Source organism: Bacillus rossius, chromosome 3, assembly GCF_032445375.1.
Source record: "Bacillus rossius redtenbacheri isolate Brsri chromosome 3, Brsri_v3, whole genome shotgun sequence".
Lineage (NCBI taxonomy): Eukaryota > Metazoa > Arthropoda > Insecta > Phasmatodea > Bacillidae > Bacillus > Bacillus rossius.
In genome coordinates this window covers 131,599,086-131,621,359 of record NC_086332.1, presented here as the reverse complement: position 1 = coordinate 131,621,359, position 22,274 = coordinate 131,599,086, and the positions used below count along the sequence as shown (strand labels likewise).

Below are 22,274 nucleotides of genomic sequence, written 5' to 3'. Positions count from 1 at the left end.
TTAGAGAGTGGGGTGTTGGGCTGGTAGGTAAACATGAATTCAAACGGTTTTGTTTTGTGACCTTCATGTCTGGCCGAATTGAAAGCCAATTGGTGACACAAAAGAAACAAAAACTTGGTTGTTAAATTTGAAGTGAAATTTTCGTGCTTTAAAATCAATTATCATGCCTATTTTAACAATGAAATCTGAACCAATAACTAAATCTGTGGCTAAATCATCTGCTACTAAGAATGGGAAAGTCCAAGAAAACAAGTAGATTTTTACTTTAACAAGGCAATGCGATTTACTTTCAAAGGCTGTCCAGCAGCTGTAAAACACTGTATTTCTATTGGCTCTACCTTTTGAGTCAAACGGTCCTGTTGTAATTTCCTGAACAGCTGGCCTGACACGAATGATCGCATGGATCCAGTATCAATTAGACCTGGGACTTCTTGTTTTCCAATTGTTGTGTTTGCGTAGGGCAAAACTGTGGGTAGATTGGCGAAAATGTTATGAAATGTTCGTTTGTCAGTCGTGCGAGGACAGTTACATTTCTTACACCTGGGCGTAACAGTGTTGCTATGATCAGTTTGTTTTCTTTTGTTATTTCTGACTTTCTTGTTTGTTTTGTGTTTTTGTTTTCTTTGTTTATTTTTCCACCGATTTGGGGAAGCTGTGTTTTGTTGTGATTTGTTGCTGTCAGATTTATTATTTATGTTTGTGTGGAATCAAATATTTCTTACAGTTGTTTGGTGTACTGGCTCAGAAAGAATTCTTTCTGGCCAGCGATTTACATGTTTTTTGAATTTTTAGAATAGTGAAAATTAGGCCGATAGTTTGTTGCACGACACTGTTCGATGTAGTGCCCAGACTTTTTACAGTATCTACAAACCGGTATGCTCTCATCTTTGTACTGGGGCTTAGAAAAGTGTTCAGAGTTGTGCCTTTGTTGAAATTGTTTATTAGAAAATTGCTGTTTATTTTCTGTTCCTGTCCGTGCGTTGTTGTGGCCGTAGGAATTAGCTTCTTGATTTCGCTGGTGGTGAGCGTATTCTACGTTTGTGTTGGAGATACACAGGCGGTCAAGCTCGGCAAAGTTTTGCGGTCGAGACTAGAAAACTGCCCGCGATATTTCCTGCGGATTAAGTCCATCAAGGATGTTTGAAACTATCTCGTTCTCAGACACTCGCAATCGAAGAATTTGTGCAGCTAGTTTGATGTCTGCAATGAAATTTGGTAAGGCTTCACTTCTTTGTTATAGCCTGTTGTACCATTCCAGTCTGATGTTGGTCATCAAACGGGCTGGAATAAAAATATTTAGTACGTCTTTGTGAAATTGGTCAAATGAATAATTTTGCTCAATGGCGAGCGTAACTCGCTCGCTCAAGGGTGGTTGTGTGAAGGGGAAAATGATTTCCAGCAGTTCCCTATCTGTAATATTAGCCTTTTGTTTGATTTTGAATAAATGCTTGAGGAACTCGATTAGGCTCCTGGGCTCCAATCCTGTGGTTTCCTTGAAATTGGCTAAGAGCCTCTCCACGGGATGTGGAATCTTAGCATAGAAATTGCCTCCAGCTGCTTGATTGGAGGTAGAAAATACAGGTACCGGGTTCGGTGCTGGGGTAGAGGATGGAGGTGGGGCTGGTTGAGGTTGAGGTTGATATACCTGCGGGGCCAAGGGCAGGTATGTGGTGGCGGGGCTGATGTATGGAAGTTGCGACTCTACTCGGCCACCGGGTGGCACAGATGCTGCATGTGGCAGCGTAGCTACCAGGGCAGAAGGAAAGGCTATAAGTGGCGAAGCTGACCTTCCAATGGCCGAGGAGGTGGGGTGGGCTTCCGGGGAGGTCTGAAGGGATGAAAAAGCGGACCTGAATTCATGATAGGGGTTGAAAATGGTGGGTGAAGTGGAGAGTAGGTATATGGGTTGGGGCCTGTGGAAAGGGTGAGCTGTGAACGATTGAATGGGATGAGTATAGGTGACATTGGTGCTCAGGTGAATACCAGTCGCCATGACAGTCGCGGAGGGAAACTGCAAGTTAATGGATGTAGGGGTGGTGACAGGGAATGCCTGACGGCGTGGTGTTACGAGGGTGATGGAGGGGGAGAGGTGAAAGGAGGGGGGGTAGGGATTGAGCTACCTCCGGTTTGCATTTGTTTTGGAGGTGGCTGTACTTGAGTGTCAGTTACTCCTCCTGCCACTGCCTCTACAGGTTCAAGTAATCCTTGATCTATTGCGGCTAGTTTGCTCCGCAATTGGAAGGTTAGACCAGGGATCTGTTGCCTACATTTGTCGATCTCCTTTTGGTAGATCCCATTTAATTTATTTGCGGCTACTATCTTGAGGTTGGTAAACCTGGTGGCGATATGGCTCAAGCGAGTTTGCACGCGTAGGATGTTGCTCGTATTTGTTTCGTCTGCTACTGAATTAGTATAGCTATAGAGATCTTGAAATTTGTTACAAACACAATTAAATTCATTCAATGGGTCCACGTGCGCGAGATTAGCTATTTGTGGCTGAATCTCTTCTGCGCACGCCGCTTTGAGTCGCTTCTGAAGCGTGGCCACGTTGCCGAGGTCTGATAAGACTCGAAACTGTAGTTCATACATAAGCTCGTCACGGAGGAGATACTCCGGCGTGAGCATTGTGTTCATATTGTCGTTGGACCTTGGTCTAATCTTACAAAGACAAAAAAATACACTAAATTTTGACGTTGGTTGGTCAAAAAAAATACCAACAAAGAACTTAAAACTATTGTTTAAAAAGTACCTTAAATTCTATACATAAGACACTCTTAACTTAACTTAGTTTAATAATATCATCGTCACTCCAGCAGGTCAGAAGTATGTGCCCAAAATAACGAAAAATCTTTGTTTAGAATACACTAACTTTATACCTAGGATGGGTCAAACACATGCGTCCTAGCCAGTAATGAAAACTAATTATTACTGCTTGGCTTGGGGAACGAACGACGTTCATCAAGTTGCGTGCCCAGCAGGCCGCTGTGGCAGGACAGATGTCGTGTGAAGGTCGCCCAGGGCGGTGAACTGAACTCGACGCGACTACGCGCGCCGTGAATGATAAGGGCGGAGGGGGGGAGGGTAAGGGTGTTGTTTGCACCGGGGGAGCACGTCCTAGAGATAATGACAAACAGCTGGGTGAAGAGGCCTGGAGCCCGCCTTGGGCCGCGTGGAGAAAAATATGCGTTGGTTGGTCAAAGGGAAAACATAATTTTAACTTAAATGAATTTAAGAATAAAGAAGGGGGTGCCAGTTTTAGGACTTACAATAAAATGTAATACAATCTGAATCTAAATAAACTCTAAAAACCTTTAATTATATATTTAATTAATTTTTTTTAAATTTATTTTTATTTATTTATGCTTATAAAATATGCATATAAACCAAACCACGTTAACTACTACCAACTTGCAACTTGAAGCAGAAAATTGCTCTATGCTACCAACTTGTAGCAAAGATCAAACCACGCTCTGCTACCATTTTTGTAACGTGCGGCTGCGCTCAATATGACATTTTCGTCTAAAGAAAAAATATAGATTGGCCGTGGAAGCGCCAGGCAGAAACAGTACTAAACAGTTTACCCATAGGGGCACAGCGCACGCACAATGATTTTTTATGATTAACCTCCTTAAAACTTGGTAAGGTTATGTGGATCGTGATCAAGGATAAGAAAATAGTAAGATCTGGTTTGGTTTATATAGGCATTTACTAAATCTTACTTAATGATTTTGTTGCTGTTATTTTTGACTTTACAAACATTATTCCACTGAAGATGACCCATGGTATTACAGCCGAAACAAAATACCAAGAAAATTGTTGACCTTATTTGCTATACTTAATACATTAAATCTTGTTAAACAATAAACCAAATGGGAGGCCCCGGGGCGAGATATTATAATAAGTAACAATGGTTATACTTGACTGAATCTAAGGTCATTTGGTCTCTTAACTTTACAGGCCATTGAATATTGAGCGCGCAGGCTCTTCATAAGACAAATTATAAAAAAATTACATTTACTCGTTAAATGAATAAAAGTGTCCTGAAACTGGTTGTTTAGAATTATAAATTATTTTGTGGTTTTTCCACTCAGGGAAAAAGATATTGAAAGCTGGAACTCTTGAGAAATTCTCCGATTGCAGGAGGCGATGAATTTCGGTGAAATAACTCATGAACTGCATATTCGGGAGTTGAATTTGGAGCGGAATTTCTCGTCCTAATCCTTGATCCCCACCTGTAACCAGTATTCCCATCAAATTAGGTTGGTTAACAGGCAGCTGATGTTGGGCGAAGTTAAGCCCAGAGGAACAGCAAAAGGAAAAGTGTTTGTAAGGCGACGAAACAACTTACCTAAGCTGCGGGGTGGAGTAGATCAGGTCGGTCCCTGGAGATGGCCAGGTGATACGCGACGCGGAAGTTCGCGGTCGCCATGAAGAATAATAATAATTTAAGACAAAAATCTATTTCAAAAACTAAACTATTTCGGGCAGCTAAAAAATTAAAAATTTAGTGCGTAGGCACATGGCCTTGTCGATAACCAACTACTTGCTTTAAAGAAAGCCGTTCACGACTTTTCAGAAGCGCGTTGTCTCGGGCTGCGAAGAGATATCCGCCCTTACCCCGTGCTGCCCGCCGAATCATCAAAAATGGCGCCGTCTCGCCTAATTAAAACTGTCTTTGGTCGCCTGTCCAGGGGAGGGGCTTCGGAAAACCCGAAGGGAACCCGAATGGTTTGGATTGGAGGTGCAGCATTCTAGCGCGTCCTGGCGAGTGCGCACAGAACTACAAGCCCTAAACGACCTCTCGACTTGGATGCAAGTCGATCCTTAAGGCCTGGCTTGGATAGGAGGAGACTATGCTGTCCTCTGGCGGAGAGGCGAGGGATCATGCCTGGTAGTTGGCGAAACTCCCGCGAGATGTTGTGTGTGGTCCATCTGGGGCGCGAGGGGCTGTGGCCTTTATTCTGGGCATTGGCGCAGCTGTGGGTTATGACCTGCGTGGACCAGAAGAAACAGGGGGGGGGGGGGGAAGGGCCTACGACCGGTGACTGACCCGGCCTGGGAACAGGATGGTCTGACACGACGCTACGTGTTGTTGGGCTGATGAACGGAACACCGTTTCGTAAGGGGGACAGCTAGCTTCAGCACAGCTCCGAGAAGAGGAGTTAGCATCTTTGGGAGCAGAGAACAGCTTTTATAGTCACGCTACCGTCTAGGGTGAACAGCTCGACGCGTGACGCCTAGCAGGGTCCAGACGAGACGATCGCTGGCCCAGCATGTCGCCAGCAAACCTCAGCCTTAATCACTGGGAATGGCATTGGGAGCACTGAACTGCTAAACAAACTAACCTGTCGGTACACTCGACTGAACAAATCTCGATGAGGGAAAATAAAAACCAGTGGGACATCATATGGAAGATAAAGTAAAAAAATGTTTAAAATTTTGTAAAATTAAGTAAATCGTACATTTGTGCCTGAAATTAGCACTGAAACGGTACAGTGTCTGACTTTGTTTGTCTCAGAGGGTCGAAACTGTTTGTGGTAAGTATGGCCGTCGTGCCTGCTACTTGCTTTGTTTTGAGCGCCGGTTTGTCTCTGACGTAACCCTTACTGTCCCCGAATGAGTTACGACGCTTTTCCCTGTCATCCACGGCGTTCAGGACAGGCCTCTTTCCCTTTGGTCCCTCACTTGTGTGTGTGTCCTTGTCTCGCTCGCGTTTGTTGTTTGCACTCTGTGCCTCTATGGCTGTCTCCCCTCCCTGCTCATGGATGTGGTTTTGATTTTCCGCCATTATTCCTGTCGCAATTCGTGGGCTATCCGACCGCCAGGTCGCCTATTACCCAAAACAGTGATGGCTGACCAACACTTTTCTGACAAAGTGCGGCTAGGCCTTACAGAGGCTGTCCTCTCTGCACCACTGCTCGGTGAGAACTGTGACTGAGAAGGGGCTGGAAAAATGAGGGTTATGATCAGAAAATGGACTACATCTTGCTCAGCCAATGGCAGACAAGCTGACTCCCCATTGGCTGTGCACCATGGAGTTAAAGTGGATTGGTTATTGTAGGTTGAGTATTGGCTATTGTTTTGTGGATCCCTTTGATTAAGAGAGAAACATCCCTGCAGCACAAAACAATAGCCAATACTCAACCTACAATGTGCTCAGACTGTTTGCTTAATCAGACAACACTGCGACACAGTGTGCCGCAAACTGTATTGTCATCATAGCTTCTGCGGGCCTCGTGGTCCGGATGCCAGAACCAGGCATCGAACCAAGGGCCCGCGAAGAGTTCCAGGCTGCAGAGTGCCGCCCACTACCTCTTGTTGTGAAATAGAGTTTATGTGTGGATGTCTGTCGAAAGGATGATACTGGGTTACTTATAAGGCGGTGTTAAAATTTGTTTCTCTAGCGGGATCGCGTTAGGGACTCGAACCCATATGCTGCTGTGGGCATTGTGATGAATAAAGATAGAAGTCACTTCTTTTCCTTGGGCTATCTGCAACCGATGTGGGCGGTTGCTTGTGGACATGAGTGAGATGACACACTGCGCAGGAACACGGCCCCTGGGAGCTCTCCCCGCAAGAGGTCGTCACTCGAGCCTCCGCCCGCTCCAGGAGACTGCTAGCCATGTGTTTGCACAGCCAGTGCTCGGGCTCGCTGCTTTCGCGCACAGCTACGCGGTCGGGTTTCTCGATACGAGAGAGAGCCGGCACCACTGTCCCACCTCCCCCTGCACTCGTTGCGGTCAATGCCAGAGTCGTGGGTTCGCGCACCGGTGACCCCAACTGTTCCTGTCTCGCCTTGAACTACCGGCTTGGAGCCCCCGAGAGAACTCGCGGCTGTCGCACTGCGGGCGCGCGCGGGCGCCAGTACAGCCGCGGCGTGTTGAGCGCCGCGCCTGCCTGCCCCACGCGCATTTGGAGGCGCCTTTAACGACTGCGTCCTCTTTGGTTTGCCTTTGTCGACCTACTGTGGTCGCACACAGTTGACCCGCAGCGCGGAGAACCCCGGGCAGCGCGGAGAACCCCGGAGTGGAGTGGCTGTGGAGCGAGCTGTGGGTCGGTGGTGTTCCCTCTCTTTCAGGCGTGAGTGCGGGATCGGTCCCGGAGTCTGTGGTGCGTAGCTCGACTCCCGCGCGAGGTCCCCACGGCCAGCAGCTGCGGGCAGCCAGCGCACGAGTCCTGCCAGCCCCCGTGGAGCGCTCAGGGTGCTGCGAGACGTGGGCCTCCTCCGGGTCGTAGCTCCCCAGTTCGCGAATTAGAGCATTTCTGTGCGCTCTGGCAGTGTTGTAGAATTTGATATTCCTGGTGAGGATCAACTGTGAGATGAGATGCATGTTTGTGAGTCTGTGAAGTGTGCGAATGCGTGTGAAACGGTCCATGCCAGTGATGAGATGTAGGGCCTGGTTTTGTGCGACCTGGAGTCGTTTGGTGGTGCGGCTGGCTGCATAACCCCACACCTCGGTGGCATAAAGCATTGCAGGCAGGACAACTGCTTTGTAGATCCGTACTTTAAGCCTGTCTGGCAGCACTCGGCCCCTCAGTAGTGGGTAGAGTGCTCCTACTCTCTTCTTGCACTCCGCCACTCTGCTGGCCGCATGGTGCTGCCAGGTCAGGCGGGAATCTAGGTTTAGGCCCAGGTATTTAGCCGTGGGGGCTAGGGGACTGGGTGTGTCAAATAGCTCCAGAGGTAGTGGCGGTTCCAGCCTGCGACGAGTGAAGATGATGGCTTGAGAGTTCTCGGCGTTGGCCTTAATTCGCCATCTCTCAAGCCACCACTCGAAGAGCCCTTGGTAGTCCTGCAGGTGCTGTTGGACCTGGTCGATGTCCGGGCCGGTGCCCACAGCGCAGTGTCGTCAGCGAAGAGCTGGACTCGCACGTCCGGCGCTGTGGGGATGTCGGCGACGTACAAGCTGTAAAGGAAGGGGCTTAGCCGCGCCCCTTGCGGCACTCCACTGGAGATTGGCCGTGGCCTGGACAGCTTGCCTTCCACCTTGACTCGGAAAGTCCTGCCGGCCAGAAAGCCGGACACGAGGAGAATGTAACGGGGCGGGAATTGAAGTGAAATGAACTTGTAAATGAGCCCCTCATGCCAGACTTTGTCAAATGCCTTTTCAACATCCAGGAACACTGCCATCATATGTTCCCGGGCATTGAAGGCACCTGTGGCCGACTCGACGATCCGTGCCAGAGGGTGTGTCGTGGAGTGGGCCTCCCGGAAGCCATATTGAAAGTCTGGGAGTACCCCCAGGGCGGTGGCATTCTCTAGCAGCCTACTCAAAATTACCTTTTCGGCCAGCTTGCTGAGCGAGCTCAGCAAGCTGATGGGGCGGCGATTTTGTGGGAAGATTGGATTCTTGCCTGGTTTAGGTAGTGTAATGACGTGGGCCTCCTTCCAGGCACGTGGGAATACCCCAGTGCGCAGTACCGCGTTCAAAACCCGAACCAAGAACTCCACCGCACAGGACGGCAGTTTCTTTAGCATCAGGTTGGAAACTCGGTCCGCCCCCGGGGCTCTCTGCGCCGGAAGATCCCGCATTACACGCCTAACTTCGGCGGCCGTGACATGCTCTTGGGGTTCGAGATCAGGCGCAACTGTAGTGCGGAGATATTGGCGCACAGTGTGCTCCACCTCATCCGTGAAGTCGTCATCCTGGGGGTCCTCATTCGGCTCGAACTGCCGCTCGAGTGATTCAGCAATAGCTTCTGCCTTTGCTTCGGCCGTGTCTGCCATTCCGTGCATGCCATAGATTGCAGGTATGGCACGCCGTGCCTTAGCGCCACGCAGTGTGCTCGCCAGCTTCCACAATCGGGCGTCAGTCCGCTCCGCCTCCTGAATATGGTGCTCCCACTGGCTGATTTTGAGTCGCTGTGCTATGTGCCTCAGCTGTGCCTTGAGTCTGTTGTAGGCCGTCTTGGCTGCAGGCGCGCGAGTGCGCTGGTACTCCCGCCGTGCCGCATTCTTCACCACAATGTGGTAGTCCAGGTCGGGGTACTGAGTGCGCTGGACCTCGCGCCTGGTGAGGCGCGTCGTCGCGTCTCGTGCTGCTGTGTGAAGTGTGTTTGTGAAGCACTCCACAGCCGCCTCTACGTCGTCTGGGGTCTCGAGGCCGATGTCCGGGAACCGTATGTCCTCTAGAGTGTAAGTGTATTCTGTCCAGTTTGTCATTGAGTATTTTATTTTGGCCCTTGGCTGCACATCAGCTCTAAGCTGCATCTCGCACAGCACAGGGTTGTGGTCCGAGTCTAGTTCGTCTAGTGACGTCAGAGTGAAGTGGTGTCTAGTGTCATTCGTCAGAACCACATCCAGTACGTCCCCCGGCCCCCCCGAGTATGGGAAGTGCGTCGGGAGTTCCGGGGCCCGAACCAAGTAGTTTTTTCCAGCTGCATAGGTCGCCAGTCGCCTGCCGACTGGAGAGATAATGCTTGAGTGCCAATCAATGTGTTTTGCATTTAAGTCACCTGCCATAAAAAAGTGAGGGCAGTGACTTGCGACCATGTCAAGGTCGTCTTCGTAGAATCGTTCATTGGGGGACCTATATGCCGTGGCCACTAAAAAATCCCCTGCCTGTGTAGGTAACACAACCGCGAGGCTTTTTAGTGTTTGTAAGTTTGTAAATGTGACGGGATAATGTTATAGTCCACGCTTTATGAGCACAGCTGTACCTCGGCCTGAGTCATCTCTGTAAATTATGTAGTCAGGAACGCTCAGGCGCTGCGTGGATGATAGAACAGTTTCGTTAATAAGTGCAATTGAAATTCCATATGTTATTAGCACTTGTTTGAACTCATGCATTTGTGGTCGCAGTCCATTTGAGTTCCAGTATAGTATGTTGAATGTCTCGTCAGTCCCGTTAGTCATGTCTGTCATGGAGTTAGATCAAGTACTCGGACATGGCCTGCAGGAATGCTATCTTGCGCTGCGTCGGGTCTGTAACCGAGTGCATGGCAATCAGGTGTGGTTGAAAGATATGCAGCATCCTCGGGAGGTCCATCTCTCGCAGAAACGCAAACAGCTCTCCCAGGGATGCTGTGGCCGGGTTTTGAGGCGGCTGTGGGTTTTCAGCAAATAACCAATCCGCTTTAACTCCATGGTGCACAGCCAATGGGGAGTCAGCTTGTCTGCCATTGGCTGAGCAAGATGTAGTCCATTTTCTGATAAATACCCTCATTTTTCCAGCCCCTTCTCAATCGCACCTGTGTTTTGGTACCATGTGCGTCTCTGCCTGAGGACAGGAGCAGATAGCAGTCCCCAAAACGTTGCTTGTTTATGTTTTAGAAAACTGTTGTGTTTGTTTCGTCTTTTCGTTTGGTCGTGTTTTTGTCTCGTTTTGACTGTTGCGCTGAATTTTTTTGGGTTCAATATTTTTGTGCTGTCATCAATTGTGGGTTTATTTTCGTTTCTCTTTTGTTTTTTTGTTTTTGGAAAACTATTGTGTTTGTTTCGTCTTTTCGTTTTGCTGTGTTTTTGTCTCGTTTCAACTGTTGTGCTGAATTTTTTGGGTTCGGTATTTTTGTGCTGTCATCATTTGTGGTTTTTTTTTCGTTCTGTTAGTCCATTTTTCTTTGTTTTTCTTTGTTTGTTGACCATATTCCTGTTGTGGAGTATTGTGTTGCATTAAATCCTGACAACAGCAATTTTTTGCTTAATTTGTGTTTTTTGTCATTTTTTTTTTGTAGTTTTCTTCTACAGACATACATGTGCTAAGCAATGGCGTATGTCCAAAAGCCTACATCAAGTCAGTGTCTAGACAGTTGTTCTGTATCTGGGTTAGCTTTTGCTCGGTGTTCGTTTCGAGTATTGCTACCTGGCTGGACACAGCTGCTACACTGTCGGTAACCTCTGTACCATGTATTAGGGATTTAGGCAAGTTTTATTTAAAATTTTGTAATCTTAAATATTTTTGGAAATATATTTTTTTTTCTCTCATCTTATTTTCTTTACGGCCAGGCCCTCAGCCTCTGTTCTCAGAGGCGAGCTGATTTTCTTTCCCAGCCTCATGCTAGGCTAGCATTCTGGCTAATATTTCTCCCGCCTCCAGGCACGTCGAGGGCCGGTAACTTTATTTCTTCGCGTGACCACTTTTGCCTAGAGCAGCTTGTGAAGCAGTGTTGAGCCCTGCTAACTCTGTCACGAATCGGTATAAGGTTCACTAGCAGCAAGACACGACAGGAGGATCCCGTGGGCCTTGCGTCCCACAGACCATGCGTTTTTTGAAGCCATCCCCCTCCTGCTCACCCACCCTTTCTTCTCAGAAGTGTGGCTAGGAGCAACGACCGCTCGGGTACGTTAACCGAAGTCAAGGCCATCTCAGGCTTGACAGCCGCAGTTACGATTCTGGACTTTAACGACACCTAGCGACGACTGTGGTCACTAACGCCACTTGTGGGCGTCGGCAGCGCCGACACCAGCGCTCGCGCGGAGGTAACGACAACCTCTCTCCCTCTTATGTCTCAGGCCGCTAGGTGGCACCACTGGTTACTCCATTACCCCCCTATCTTGACACTCTCGACGGTCACTAGTCGATTTATTAGTACTTCTTCTCGCCACCAAAAGATAGCGCCTCAGTCGCGCAGTCACTCCAGTAAGATCTAATTTTTTTTATGCCGGACACCTTCGGGTGGACTCGGTAATTTTCGGCCCAGAGCCTACCCCCCTCCCATTCTCTAGAGACCCCGCGCTTATGATATTCTGGTGATATCCCGCTCTGAACTTACTTCGGTGCGCGCCTCCTGACTGACTGGTACCGTTAATAACTGCGATCTTCGGCGAATCATCGGCATCGCATCGTATATTATGTAGTCTTCTCAGACTAGAGGGATGAAGTCCCTATCTAAAATTAATATTAACCAGTCAGTAGTTTAGTTGAAAGTAGAGAACCTTAGTTTTTTTTAAAATTATATATATACATATTTTTTAACTCATGATGACTTCCGTGTCTACCGCGCATCGTGGTTCGGGTTTTCGGAGACGAGACGCCCTCTCCTGAGCGCCAGGACCAACACTCTGTTTTGGGTTCCAAGTTTGGGGCAGCCAAAATCCTCTGCCAGGACCCACTGGAGTTGGTTCCTGAGCAGAATCCACCATCTTTAAACCTACTACCTCGATCACCGTCTACCTACAGCCCCGGGTGATACCCGCATAATTCTATTATTCTATTCACGAACTCAAAAAAAAAAATAGTGTAACCCAGTTAAGACAGCGGACAGTAAAAGCAAGTAGAGGAGAAGAAATTTATATTTTGTTTTGCAAGGACTATATGTACAACCCTTAAAGTTACCAATGTTGATTTTATTAATGTTCTTAAGTATTGTTATTTTTGATAAACATTCAGGGCCGGCCCGATAGTAAATAAGTCAAAGAATATAATATAATAAGAGTAATTGTGAGGAATTTAAGTTAGATCACTTATCAATGAAAAACAGATGTTACTAAGGAAAATTTAATCTATAAAAAAAAGAAAGAACAATGTTTAATAAAATAAGGAAGTCTATAGACGTAACAGTTGTTTTTATTTATTTAATATATAATAACGATCCTTTTCCTCCCAAGTGTTTGTAGGGAGTCTCTAAATTTTCTTTGTTTACTCCTAGTGTCGCCTCTGTTGTTGACTTTGATAGCTATTAATTGAGGGCCCCAGTATTCAGAGTTTCCAAATCTTTTTTTCTAATTACTTAATTATTCTTTAAGACACTTGGGGTATTACACCTCCTGCAGCTCTAATTTGAGGTTATTTTCTAAGCTTAGGATACTCTGCTGTATTCCTGTAGTGATGTTATTTTGCTGTGCAGTATTAGCATCTAAGTTGACGTTAAAATCTGCATTCAATTCCGCAGTGTTAGAATTTAATATGTTCAATTGTGCAGTGTTAGAATCTAACCTGGCTTTAATTTCTGCGCTCAACTTTGTGGTGTCAGCACTCATAGCATCTAGTCTAGACACCAGGCACTGGAACATAGTGGCTACATCCATATTGCCACTGGTTGTAGGCACTAAACCTGTATTATCTAACTGTTCTGTGGGCTGACTAGTTTAGTCATCCTCTGTGTTTTGTGCTACAGAGATGAGAGATATTTATTTAAACTTACAAATAATTTAATGGTACAGTTTCATCTTTAATAATTGTTTGCTGCCATTTATAGTACATATTACTATTTATCAGTTTAGCAAGAAAAAATTGAAAGCAAACAAAACTACACAATCAAAATTTTTTTTTCAGTTGAAATGGAAGTGAAAAAGTACTTGGAAGAACCTGTTGTACAACACAAGTCTGACCCATTGGTGTGGTGGAGGGAAACTGAGAGCCGTTTTCCAAGCATCGCCAAAACAGCAAAACATTATTTGGGAATACCTGCCACAGAAGTATCCAGTGAGCATGTGTTCTCAAGTGCTAGCAATGTTGTGACACACAGGCGGGAACGGCTGTGAGCAGAACATGTAGAAGAATTGTTTTTTTTTTTTTGCATCAACATCTAAAATTAGGCTAAGTAAAAACTGTTTGATAGGTTGGATTTTATGTGAATTGCATACAATTTTTTTTTATGTTGAGCAATGCTTATAAGTCACCAGTTCTTGTAAATATGCAACTTAATCATTTGTAATTTGATGTAATGTTTTAACTTATATTTATTAATTTTTTTAAAGTGTATTTAAGATACAGTAAAAACATTTTGCAATAAAAATTCACAGTTTCATCAGGTATGTTATAAAGACAATACCCGACCCGACCCGGCTTAAAAATCCACTACCCGAAGACCTCTAGTTAATATGTAATAATATCACTTAAATTTTATTTCATTATAGTAATACATAAATGTCATTGCTAAATATAGATGGTGTTGGAGGTCATGTTGTAGTGGATGCTTGATCTGTGCAGGATCCACCGGACCCGTACTTCCCTGTGGTGACCTACATCCTCTGCTACGTGCTAGTGCTGGCCATGCTAGTTATGTACTTCATTCCGGATTCTCCCCCCATCAAGTCACCTTTCCCACCCGTCCAAGTAAGTGGCTGCTAACTTGCTATGTACCAGTCTGTGCCTTCTGGGTTCTGAATTACGTAAGGCTAATACTATATTTATCTGAATAGAAGCAGAAGCCTACATTTTAATGTCCCTCCTTTGAAAAACAATAAATAAATTATTCTCTCTCATCCAATACGAATTACTGTCACCCACTTTCAAGATAATTTTTTTTGCATCCTTCACAGCCATACCGTTTTCTCACAGGCCCCATATTGGCATGCTGCTGAAAATTTGTTAGTTTTGGCACAATTTACAACTTTGAGTTAATGATTACTATCAATAAGTTTCTTTCTTGTGTTGGAACCTTAGATGCTGATGTAGCACGTTTTTTTGGCACTATCGCCCATAGCAAGTAGGTTATTGAAAATATTTAAATTAAATAAAAATAATTCTGGTAGTGTTCATCATAGAATAGAGGTTAATGGTTCACATCAATTGTGAAAGAGGCCTTGATTATCACTCTGCTCATGCTGTAATTCCTTTCATCTTCAGTCTGTTCAGTGAATGTAATGTCGGTTGTGCTATTGGTGATGTAAAATCTGTAATCGCAGCACCGTACTCACTAACTGTCAGAACTGTTCTGATCACCAAAAGATAAATGTGCAAATGGACCACAACCCTTGCTAATTATCATCTTTGTTGTTTTTTTAATGCAAGGTCTAAGGTCAACATTTCTTTTCTTAAAACCATGGAACCAATTTTTGCCAGTTTGTTGCATCTTTTGACTCCATGTATACTAAGTACCATTCTTTTCTTCATACTTAAATGCAGCTGAAAGCAGTTGACATGTAGTGAAGCCAAATCCTCTTCCGCTGAGACTTTAATTTGACAGTTAAATATTTTTTTTTCTGGTGGGGAAACTTTGGGATGTTCAGGCGAAACAATATGAGAAAAATTAATTTCCCCATGAAAAGTTTCAGATTTATTTTATTCTTATAAACTCTACCCTCCAAAAGTTGAAAATGGAATGCTGAAGTAAATAGCTGCAATCCAAAGAATAATTTCCTTGCCAAACACTTTCCGAGTTGCTATTGCTCGGTTTTCTATAGACCATTTTTTGTTTTTATCATATTATCACACGCCTTCAGTACGGAAAATAAATCAACAGATAATTTTACCTGAGTGTAATAGCCATATTTACACTGAGCGTTAAAGCCCCGTGAACACTGAGCAGAATGTCAACTGAAATGAAAATTCTTATAAAACTAAATATTGTAAAGGAATACATTTTTCATTCTATTAATATTACTTAATATAATTTGGAAAAAATTATATTATGTACTTGGATAGTACTTGAATTTATAGCATAGTCACCTTACGGAAGAAATGCTTGCCCGTTTGTGCTGGCAAAAATTTCTTGTCCCTTTTCCACATTTGACTGCTGTTTCCAAAACTATTAATTTGCCCTCTCAAGTGGAGACTTTATTGTCCAAAAAGTCCAGACTTAAGAGAAGTAGGTGCTAAAAAGTTTTCCGTTTCATGTTGACTCTCTTAGAATGAGCGCAATAGCACCGTGAGCTGGATTGTACAGCTCTACCCTGTTTCTTACGTACTCAAATTCCATGTTAAACACATGGAGATAGATAATTCTGTAGCAATAAAACTGAGCAGTAATTGAGATAACAGAAAAAGTTCAAAACCTTATTGGCATTATGTTCCATGACTGTAAAGGTGAAGTGAAAATAGATATGTTTTATTTGAATATGTTGCGTAGGAAAAAAGTTTCATATCTTAGCAAAAATTTGTTGTGGTTAATGATCAATAATACTATTAAGTATGAATTTAATGACTTTTCTGTGTGTGATACGTGGGATGTTGAGAATTTTAGTATAATGAGGTGTATGTAATGTTGACCCAAGTTGACATGTTTCATCAGTTAAATATAATTGGGTTGCAAAGAGCTTTCATGGTGGCGTGGTGGTGACGCGCAGAAGCCGTGTCCGTGGCTGGCAGCTTCCTTCCCGGCCAGGCTGTTCTTCAGCTGGCTGGACGGCTTCGTGTGGAAGGGCTACCGCACCCCTCTCAAGGACCAGGACATGTGGGACCTCATCCCAGAAAACACTGCCAATCATGTGGTCACCGAGTTCCAGAAGCACTGGCAGCGCTCTCTCTCAGTGCATGCAGAGTGAGTGTGCGCATGTTCTCCTACAAACTATTCTTCAATTTTTAGAAACCAAAATCAAACTAATTTTATTTATAAACAATTCAAACATTACACATTCAAAAATTTCATTAATATAGTCCAGATGTTTATTTTGTATGCTTTATGAACTAAGATTATTTCAAAAATTATATTCAGGGCTGTTTATAAAATTTTTTAAACTAGCACAAAAAAAGTTTTATAATCTGTATGCAGATGCTGTCTAAACACTTGTAATTTAGAATTTTTTCTATACTTTATTTCATTCTTTGCTTGTGAATAAAACATGATTAAAAACTACAGCATAACATACAGCTGTTAACAGTTTCCCAAGTGGCTTCTTTGTAGTTAAAAAATACAACTCCCATCATTTTAATAAGTCGTTAGGTTAGGGTTTAGGGATGGGTGAATTCCACATTTCTTGGATTCTGGTTCAAATTCCACTATTTCCCTCGATTCCAGGTTTGATTCCGATTATAATTACCAATCTTACTTTCTATCTGAATGAAAGTATGGAAATTCAAGCAGAAAGTTAACCTAAAGCATAAAAATTAAGTTAAATGTACGTACATTTTCTGAAAATTTACATTTGAAAAGCTTGCCAGTATTGTGAAGTATATAATTAAAACTGATCAAAATCAGTGATTTTGTTTTCTTGTGAAATTCCAATCACCTGCCATGATTTTCAACAGACCTGATTGTTGTGTTTCAATTAATTTATGTCTATAAATGTTTTTCTTGAAAATAAAATATGTACTTACTGGTCGTAATATATTTTCTGTTTATCGTGATTCAAATTCAAAATAGATTTAATAATAATGCAAGCTATTGTGGTAAAAGCAAATGAAACATTAAAAATGTAAAAACAGTGCATTACGTACAAAAATTTGTTTGCACACGGGAAGCAACATCTTATGCACAAAAATTACTCTTTGGCATTCAATTTAATAACTTTATATTCATATCAATCAAATTTTAACTAACTTATTTTAAGCAAAAAATATTTATGTAAAAATATCAAAAATTTAACTTGTAATTAGCTTTAGTATATAAAAGACTGAAAAAAAATAAAACTAAAATTTTTGTGTATAACATGGTTGGTCAGCCAGAGTTAATTTATTTGCTTCAACATGGCGTCATGAAGGACGATGGAAGTGAAATATATTATATATTGAGTGGAGAGAAAAGTTATGTTAATGTTGTATTTATGAAATAAAGCTGTTATATTGAAATGAGTTTACAAAGTTTTCCCTGCAAGTACATAAATCTAACTTTGTATGATACAGTTTTTGGGATAAACATGGTGATTGCATTTGTGATCTTAACCATAAAAAAATTTACTGTGTTTCTAGTTAATAAGTGCTAGTCCAGTTGCGTAAACAGTTAGCTTATTGGCCAGAAAATATTTAATTGTGGCAAGAATCAATTTATGTTAATCTATTTTACATTCAAATTATTGACAGTTCTTAAAACCTACTATTCTAAATATGATAAGATTCCTTATATAGAACAAGTCCTCCTTTAAAAGTCAACGTTTCCGAATCCAGTTAGAATCTGTGGGATCGAAGAAACAAAGAATCAAAATGCCATCCCTTGTTAGGTTATCTACATAAGAAATACATTGAAATAATCCAAATAGTTTGTTAGGTTAGATACATTTAAAATACTTAATTTTGTGTGGACGGTTGTTTAGGTTACGTTAGGTTATGCTAGTTTACCCTGTTTTATCGCATAATTGTCGCACCTATATTTGAGGGCGTCCAAATTTTGATAAAAAAAATCTCTCACGTAAACGTTGCATGATGTTTTTGGTCCCACTATTAGATTCCGAACGCTTTGTGTAGGTATCTTTTCCATATAAAAGGATATGTTTTAAAGTTTAAATCTAATACAATAAACTCTCTCCAGTCTTGGGTTCTTGGAGACCACAGATTTGTGAATACTCCGGATTTTTCAGAGGTAAAAACATTTTTAATTTTTTTTACTGTTAAAAAACATGTTTTTTCTCTTCCCTCATGTAGGTAAATGACACGTTAGCAGTTATCTAATGGAATTACATAAAACAGAATACATTGCTAAAAAAGATTCAAAATTACTTTAAAAAAAAATAATGCCACGTCTCTCTTCGACACTGTGTACTGAAGCATCTCCCACTGCACTGTTTACAGCCAGCCGGCCACACGGACGGCAGACACGCGGCGCGGCGCCGACCGGCTGGCTGTAAACAGTGATGTAATCTTTTGTTTACGACTACGTCTCAACATAATGGACACGAGTGCCAACACATACAGAGAAAAAAACACATACATAAACTGACGTGGATAAATACGTAAACAACTGTCATTACACTTATCTTGCCATTAACTGGGCTTTTCATTCTTATGACAAAAATTATTACACATATTAAAATCAAACTCGCCACTTTACAATACGTCTGTATCACATATAAACACAATTTACAAGAGCGTGCACACACAAAATCACTTTTAATTTCCGTATTTAGAAGATTGAAAGTTAGTGTCACGACTGCTTTACACATCAGTTTAATCACTGTCTTCGGAGTCATAAACAGTGTTGGTGGCAGTGCCCGATGCTGACGGCTGGGGCTGGGATGACAGCTCAGTTGTTTCTTGTCTGGAAAAATGGGTCCTGATGTCCGACTGCTTGATTGATTGTATTCGTTTATGTAAAAACGTAGAATGCAATATGTGGCACTGCATTATTTTGGAGACAGAATAACAGTCCCTTTTGTTTTCCGCAAACGCAGCAGCGTCACTCCAGGCAACTTCAGTAGCATCATCACCATCATCATCGCTTTCACTCTCTGGGATGGCAGTGTTACGATTTTGAGAGCTTGAAATAATTTATTCATCAGTTAAAGTTAGAGTAACAGGAACATCCTTGTCAACATCTAGCCATTCATTTACTTCTACAGACGAAAGTTTGTTGACAGGGTTCTCAACATCGGCACATTCAACCATTTGCATAATTTCACAGTACACATCCTGTATTTCCTCGCCTGGTTGCCTGCCAAATCCCTTGAAATCTTTATCTTCTGATTCATCATCTTCCTTCTGAGGCCATATCTTTCGCCATGCTTTGTGTAGACTTTCACATTTCACTGAGTTCCAGGCACATGAGACATTAAATATGGCATTTTTGATATTGTACTTTTTTTGAAACTCAGCAATACTCCCGTCATAACTCGTCAGTTGCCGCATAAAATCACGTCTGTATAACATCTTTACATTCTGGATAACTCCTTGGTCCATTGGTTGAATAAGACTTGTCATGTTTGGTGGCAGGTATACAACAGATATGTTACCTTTAATGAGTTGATTTGCTGCAGGGTGGGCACGACAATTATCCAATAGCAAAACAACTTTGCTGTTGTCGGGTTTATTTATAGCCTGTAAGTGTGCTTTGACGCTCGGCACAAAAACATTCATAAACCACCACAAAAAAATCTCAGAATCCATCCAAGCATTGCTTTGTGACTTGTAGTGGACTGGAAGGGGAACATGGGGCGTGTCCTTGAAGCACCGTGGTTTGGCATATTTCCCTATAACTGTCAGTTTCACTCTGTGCGTCCCCGCAGCATTAGCACACACCAGTACAGTTATGTGTTCTTTATTTTGTTTGAAGCCACGAGCAGCTGTTTCATTCCCACCAGTTAGAGTTGTATGTGGAAGGCATTTCCACAATAAGCCAGTCTCGTCGGCATTATAGACTTGGTCTGCAGAGAGTTAATTTTCTTTTATCAGCTTTGCTAAGCAAGTGCGAAATCTGTCAGCAGCTTCAGTGTCGGCTGATTTCTGTTCACCTGACACATCAAGTTTTCTTATTCAATGCCGTTCTTTGAAACGGGTTAGCCAACCATCAGAGAATGTGCAAGCTTCTGTCAACTCCATCATTCCTTCCCTTTTTCGATTAGCATCGGCCCAGATATTGCCGCACCTTCTGACCTCTTTAATGAAAACCACTTAAATAATGCAGAGTCCAATTCCTGTAGTTTGGGCGTGTGAAGAGTTTTGCGTTTCAAACAGTTCTTTTCCGACTCACTCTCTGCTACAAAAGCTTTGAGTTTTTCCTTTTGTTTTTTTATGTCATACACGGTTGACTCGCCAATACCATACTCAAGCGCGATTGCTGCAACACGTACACCACAATTCAACTTGTCACATATTTCAAGCTTTTGTTTTAATGTCAGTGTTACGTATTTTCTTTTCACCTTCATAATTCTCCACACACAGTAAAACCTTTAAATATGTACAATCAACTGTTGTGCACGTCTACTCCGAGCTACCGCAAACGCTCCAATAAGCAGTTGCTCTCTATCGTGAGACATTTATCTTCCCCCTATCTAAATATCCTACACTCTCAGCGCATCTTTTATTTTGTTCGTGTCAGATGTCACGCGTTTTGACAGGCGGAAAAAAATAACAGAGATGCGAGTGCGTGTATCGTAGTTATACGACGCGGCACACACATTTTTTTACCGTGGGAACACAGCGCATCACAACACTGCAGAACGCTTATAAAAAAAACATTTATTTTTCGGTTACAAAACACCACAGATTTCTGAGTACCACGGATTCTCGGGGTCCGGATTTGCGAGAGTTTACTTTATTTGTTCAGACATTACCACTTATTTAATTAACGGAAATACAAAGTTGTCTGATGTTTAAATTTTCTTTTAAAGATGTTTTTAAATGTTATAACCTTTATCTGTTTATCTGCGTCGCCGCCGTGTACCACTTATAAAAATGTAGCCAGCACTAGTTGGCATCATTCATGTTAGGTTATGTTGCTTCCCGTATAGAGCGCGCACATGTAGCTGAATATCGATACTGATATCTCGCAGATTGCATGCACCGTGCACTCTCTGTCGAGAGCAGAGTTATTTACATTTGTTGGCACGCACTCTGTTGCACGAAGAAAAGTGGACTGAAATAATTAGCGGATGCAACATTTGTAAACAACTATAGTTCGATTGAAAACGATTCGCGATAGTAACCAATGTCCACTCACCACCATGTTGATTATCAGACTGTCCTCTTCCTGTGCGCAGGTGCACCAACCTACTTCCTGGCCACTCCAGAGTGACCAACCACAATGCCCTGCATGGCGGGAAGTTTAAAATGTTCAAAGTCTATACACTACACTAAACATGCTCAAACTATATACACAACAAGTCGGAACATCCCGGCCACCTTGAAGTAACGATGTTACTTCAATACATCGCATGGCAGGGGGCAGAGCTTCACTGCCGGGCGTTTAGCTGTCCCTTTACTGGTACGCACGGTGGCCACGCGGGGAACCCCATCTGCACCAGGGTGAAGCTCAATGATGCGACCAATTTGCCACTGTAGTGGGGGCAGACGGTCATCTGGTCTGGTATAAGGCAAGATCCTGAGACCTACCATTTTACCCGCTGCTGTAGAGTGAGGAGGGAGTCTCTACTCCAACGACGTCAGAAGTTTTCATGAATTTGTTGAACCAACAACCAACGCTGGGCAGGTGGCAGGGGCGTATCTGGAAGCATGGCTCAGGGGCCGCTACCAACGGTGCAAATGTCAAAAAATGTCCAGGAGTCAAGGCACTGAGGTCACGGGGGTCAGAGCTCACAGGGCAAAGTGGCCTCGAATTCAATACTGCCTCCACTTGAACTAGAACAGTATAGAGTTCTTCAAAGGTTAACACATGATCACCAATGACCCTTCTCAACTGGGCCTTTGCCGACTTAACCCCAGCTTCCCAGAGACCACCAAAGTGGGGGGCAGCAGGCGGAATGAAGTACCAGGATATACCATATGATGAGAAAGTGTCTGTCACAGCAGCTTGATGATCTGAAGAGCCTAGCAGCTGCTGCAACTCTGTCAGATGGTTGCTTGCCCCCACAAAATTTGTTCCACGATCACTAAATACCGTATATACTCGTGTATAGCGCGCCCTTTTTTCCCCTCAAGTAAAGGAAAAAAATAAGGATGCGCGCTATACACGGGAAAAAAAAAAAGAGGGGGGAGGCGGGGAGGAGGAGTGGAAGTCGTTAACTGCCGGGTGACGGGTGACGTTTCTGGCCAGCCCCCACACATACGCACAAGCAACAAGGCCTC

At 43.4% G+C, this 22,274-nt stretch overlaps 1 protein-coding gene across 1 annotated transcript in view; it reads left to right on the top strand.

Annotated features, from left to right (window-relative positions):
- The window catches only part of LOC134531251 (multidrug resistance-associated protein 1-like), a 592,793-nt gene that overhangs the window by 86,216 nt on the left and 484,303 nt on the right, over positions 1-22,274 (top strand). The window contains exons 6-7 of the mRNA XM_063366941.1: positions 13,872-13,997; positions 15,950-16,143. Of these exons, the coding sequence (XP_063223011.1) occupies positions 13,872-13,997; positions 15,950-16,143 (320 nt within the window). The remainder of the gene's footprint in view (positions 1-13,871; positions 13,998-15,949; positions 16,144-22,274) is intronic.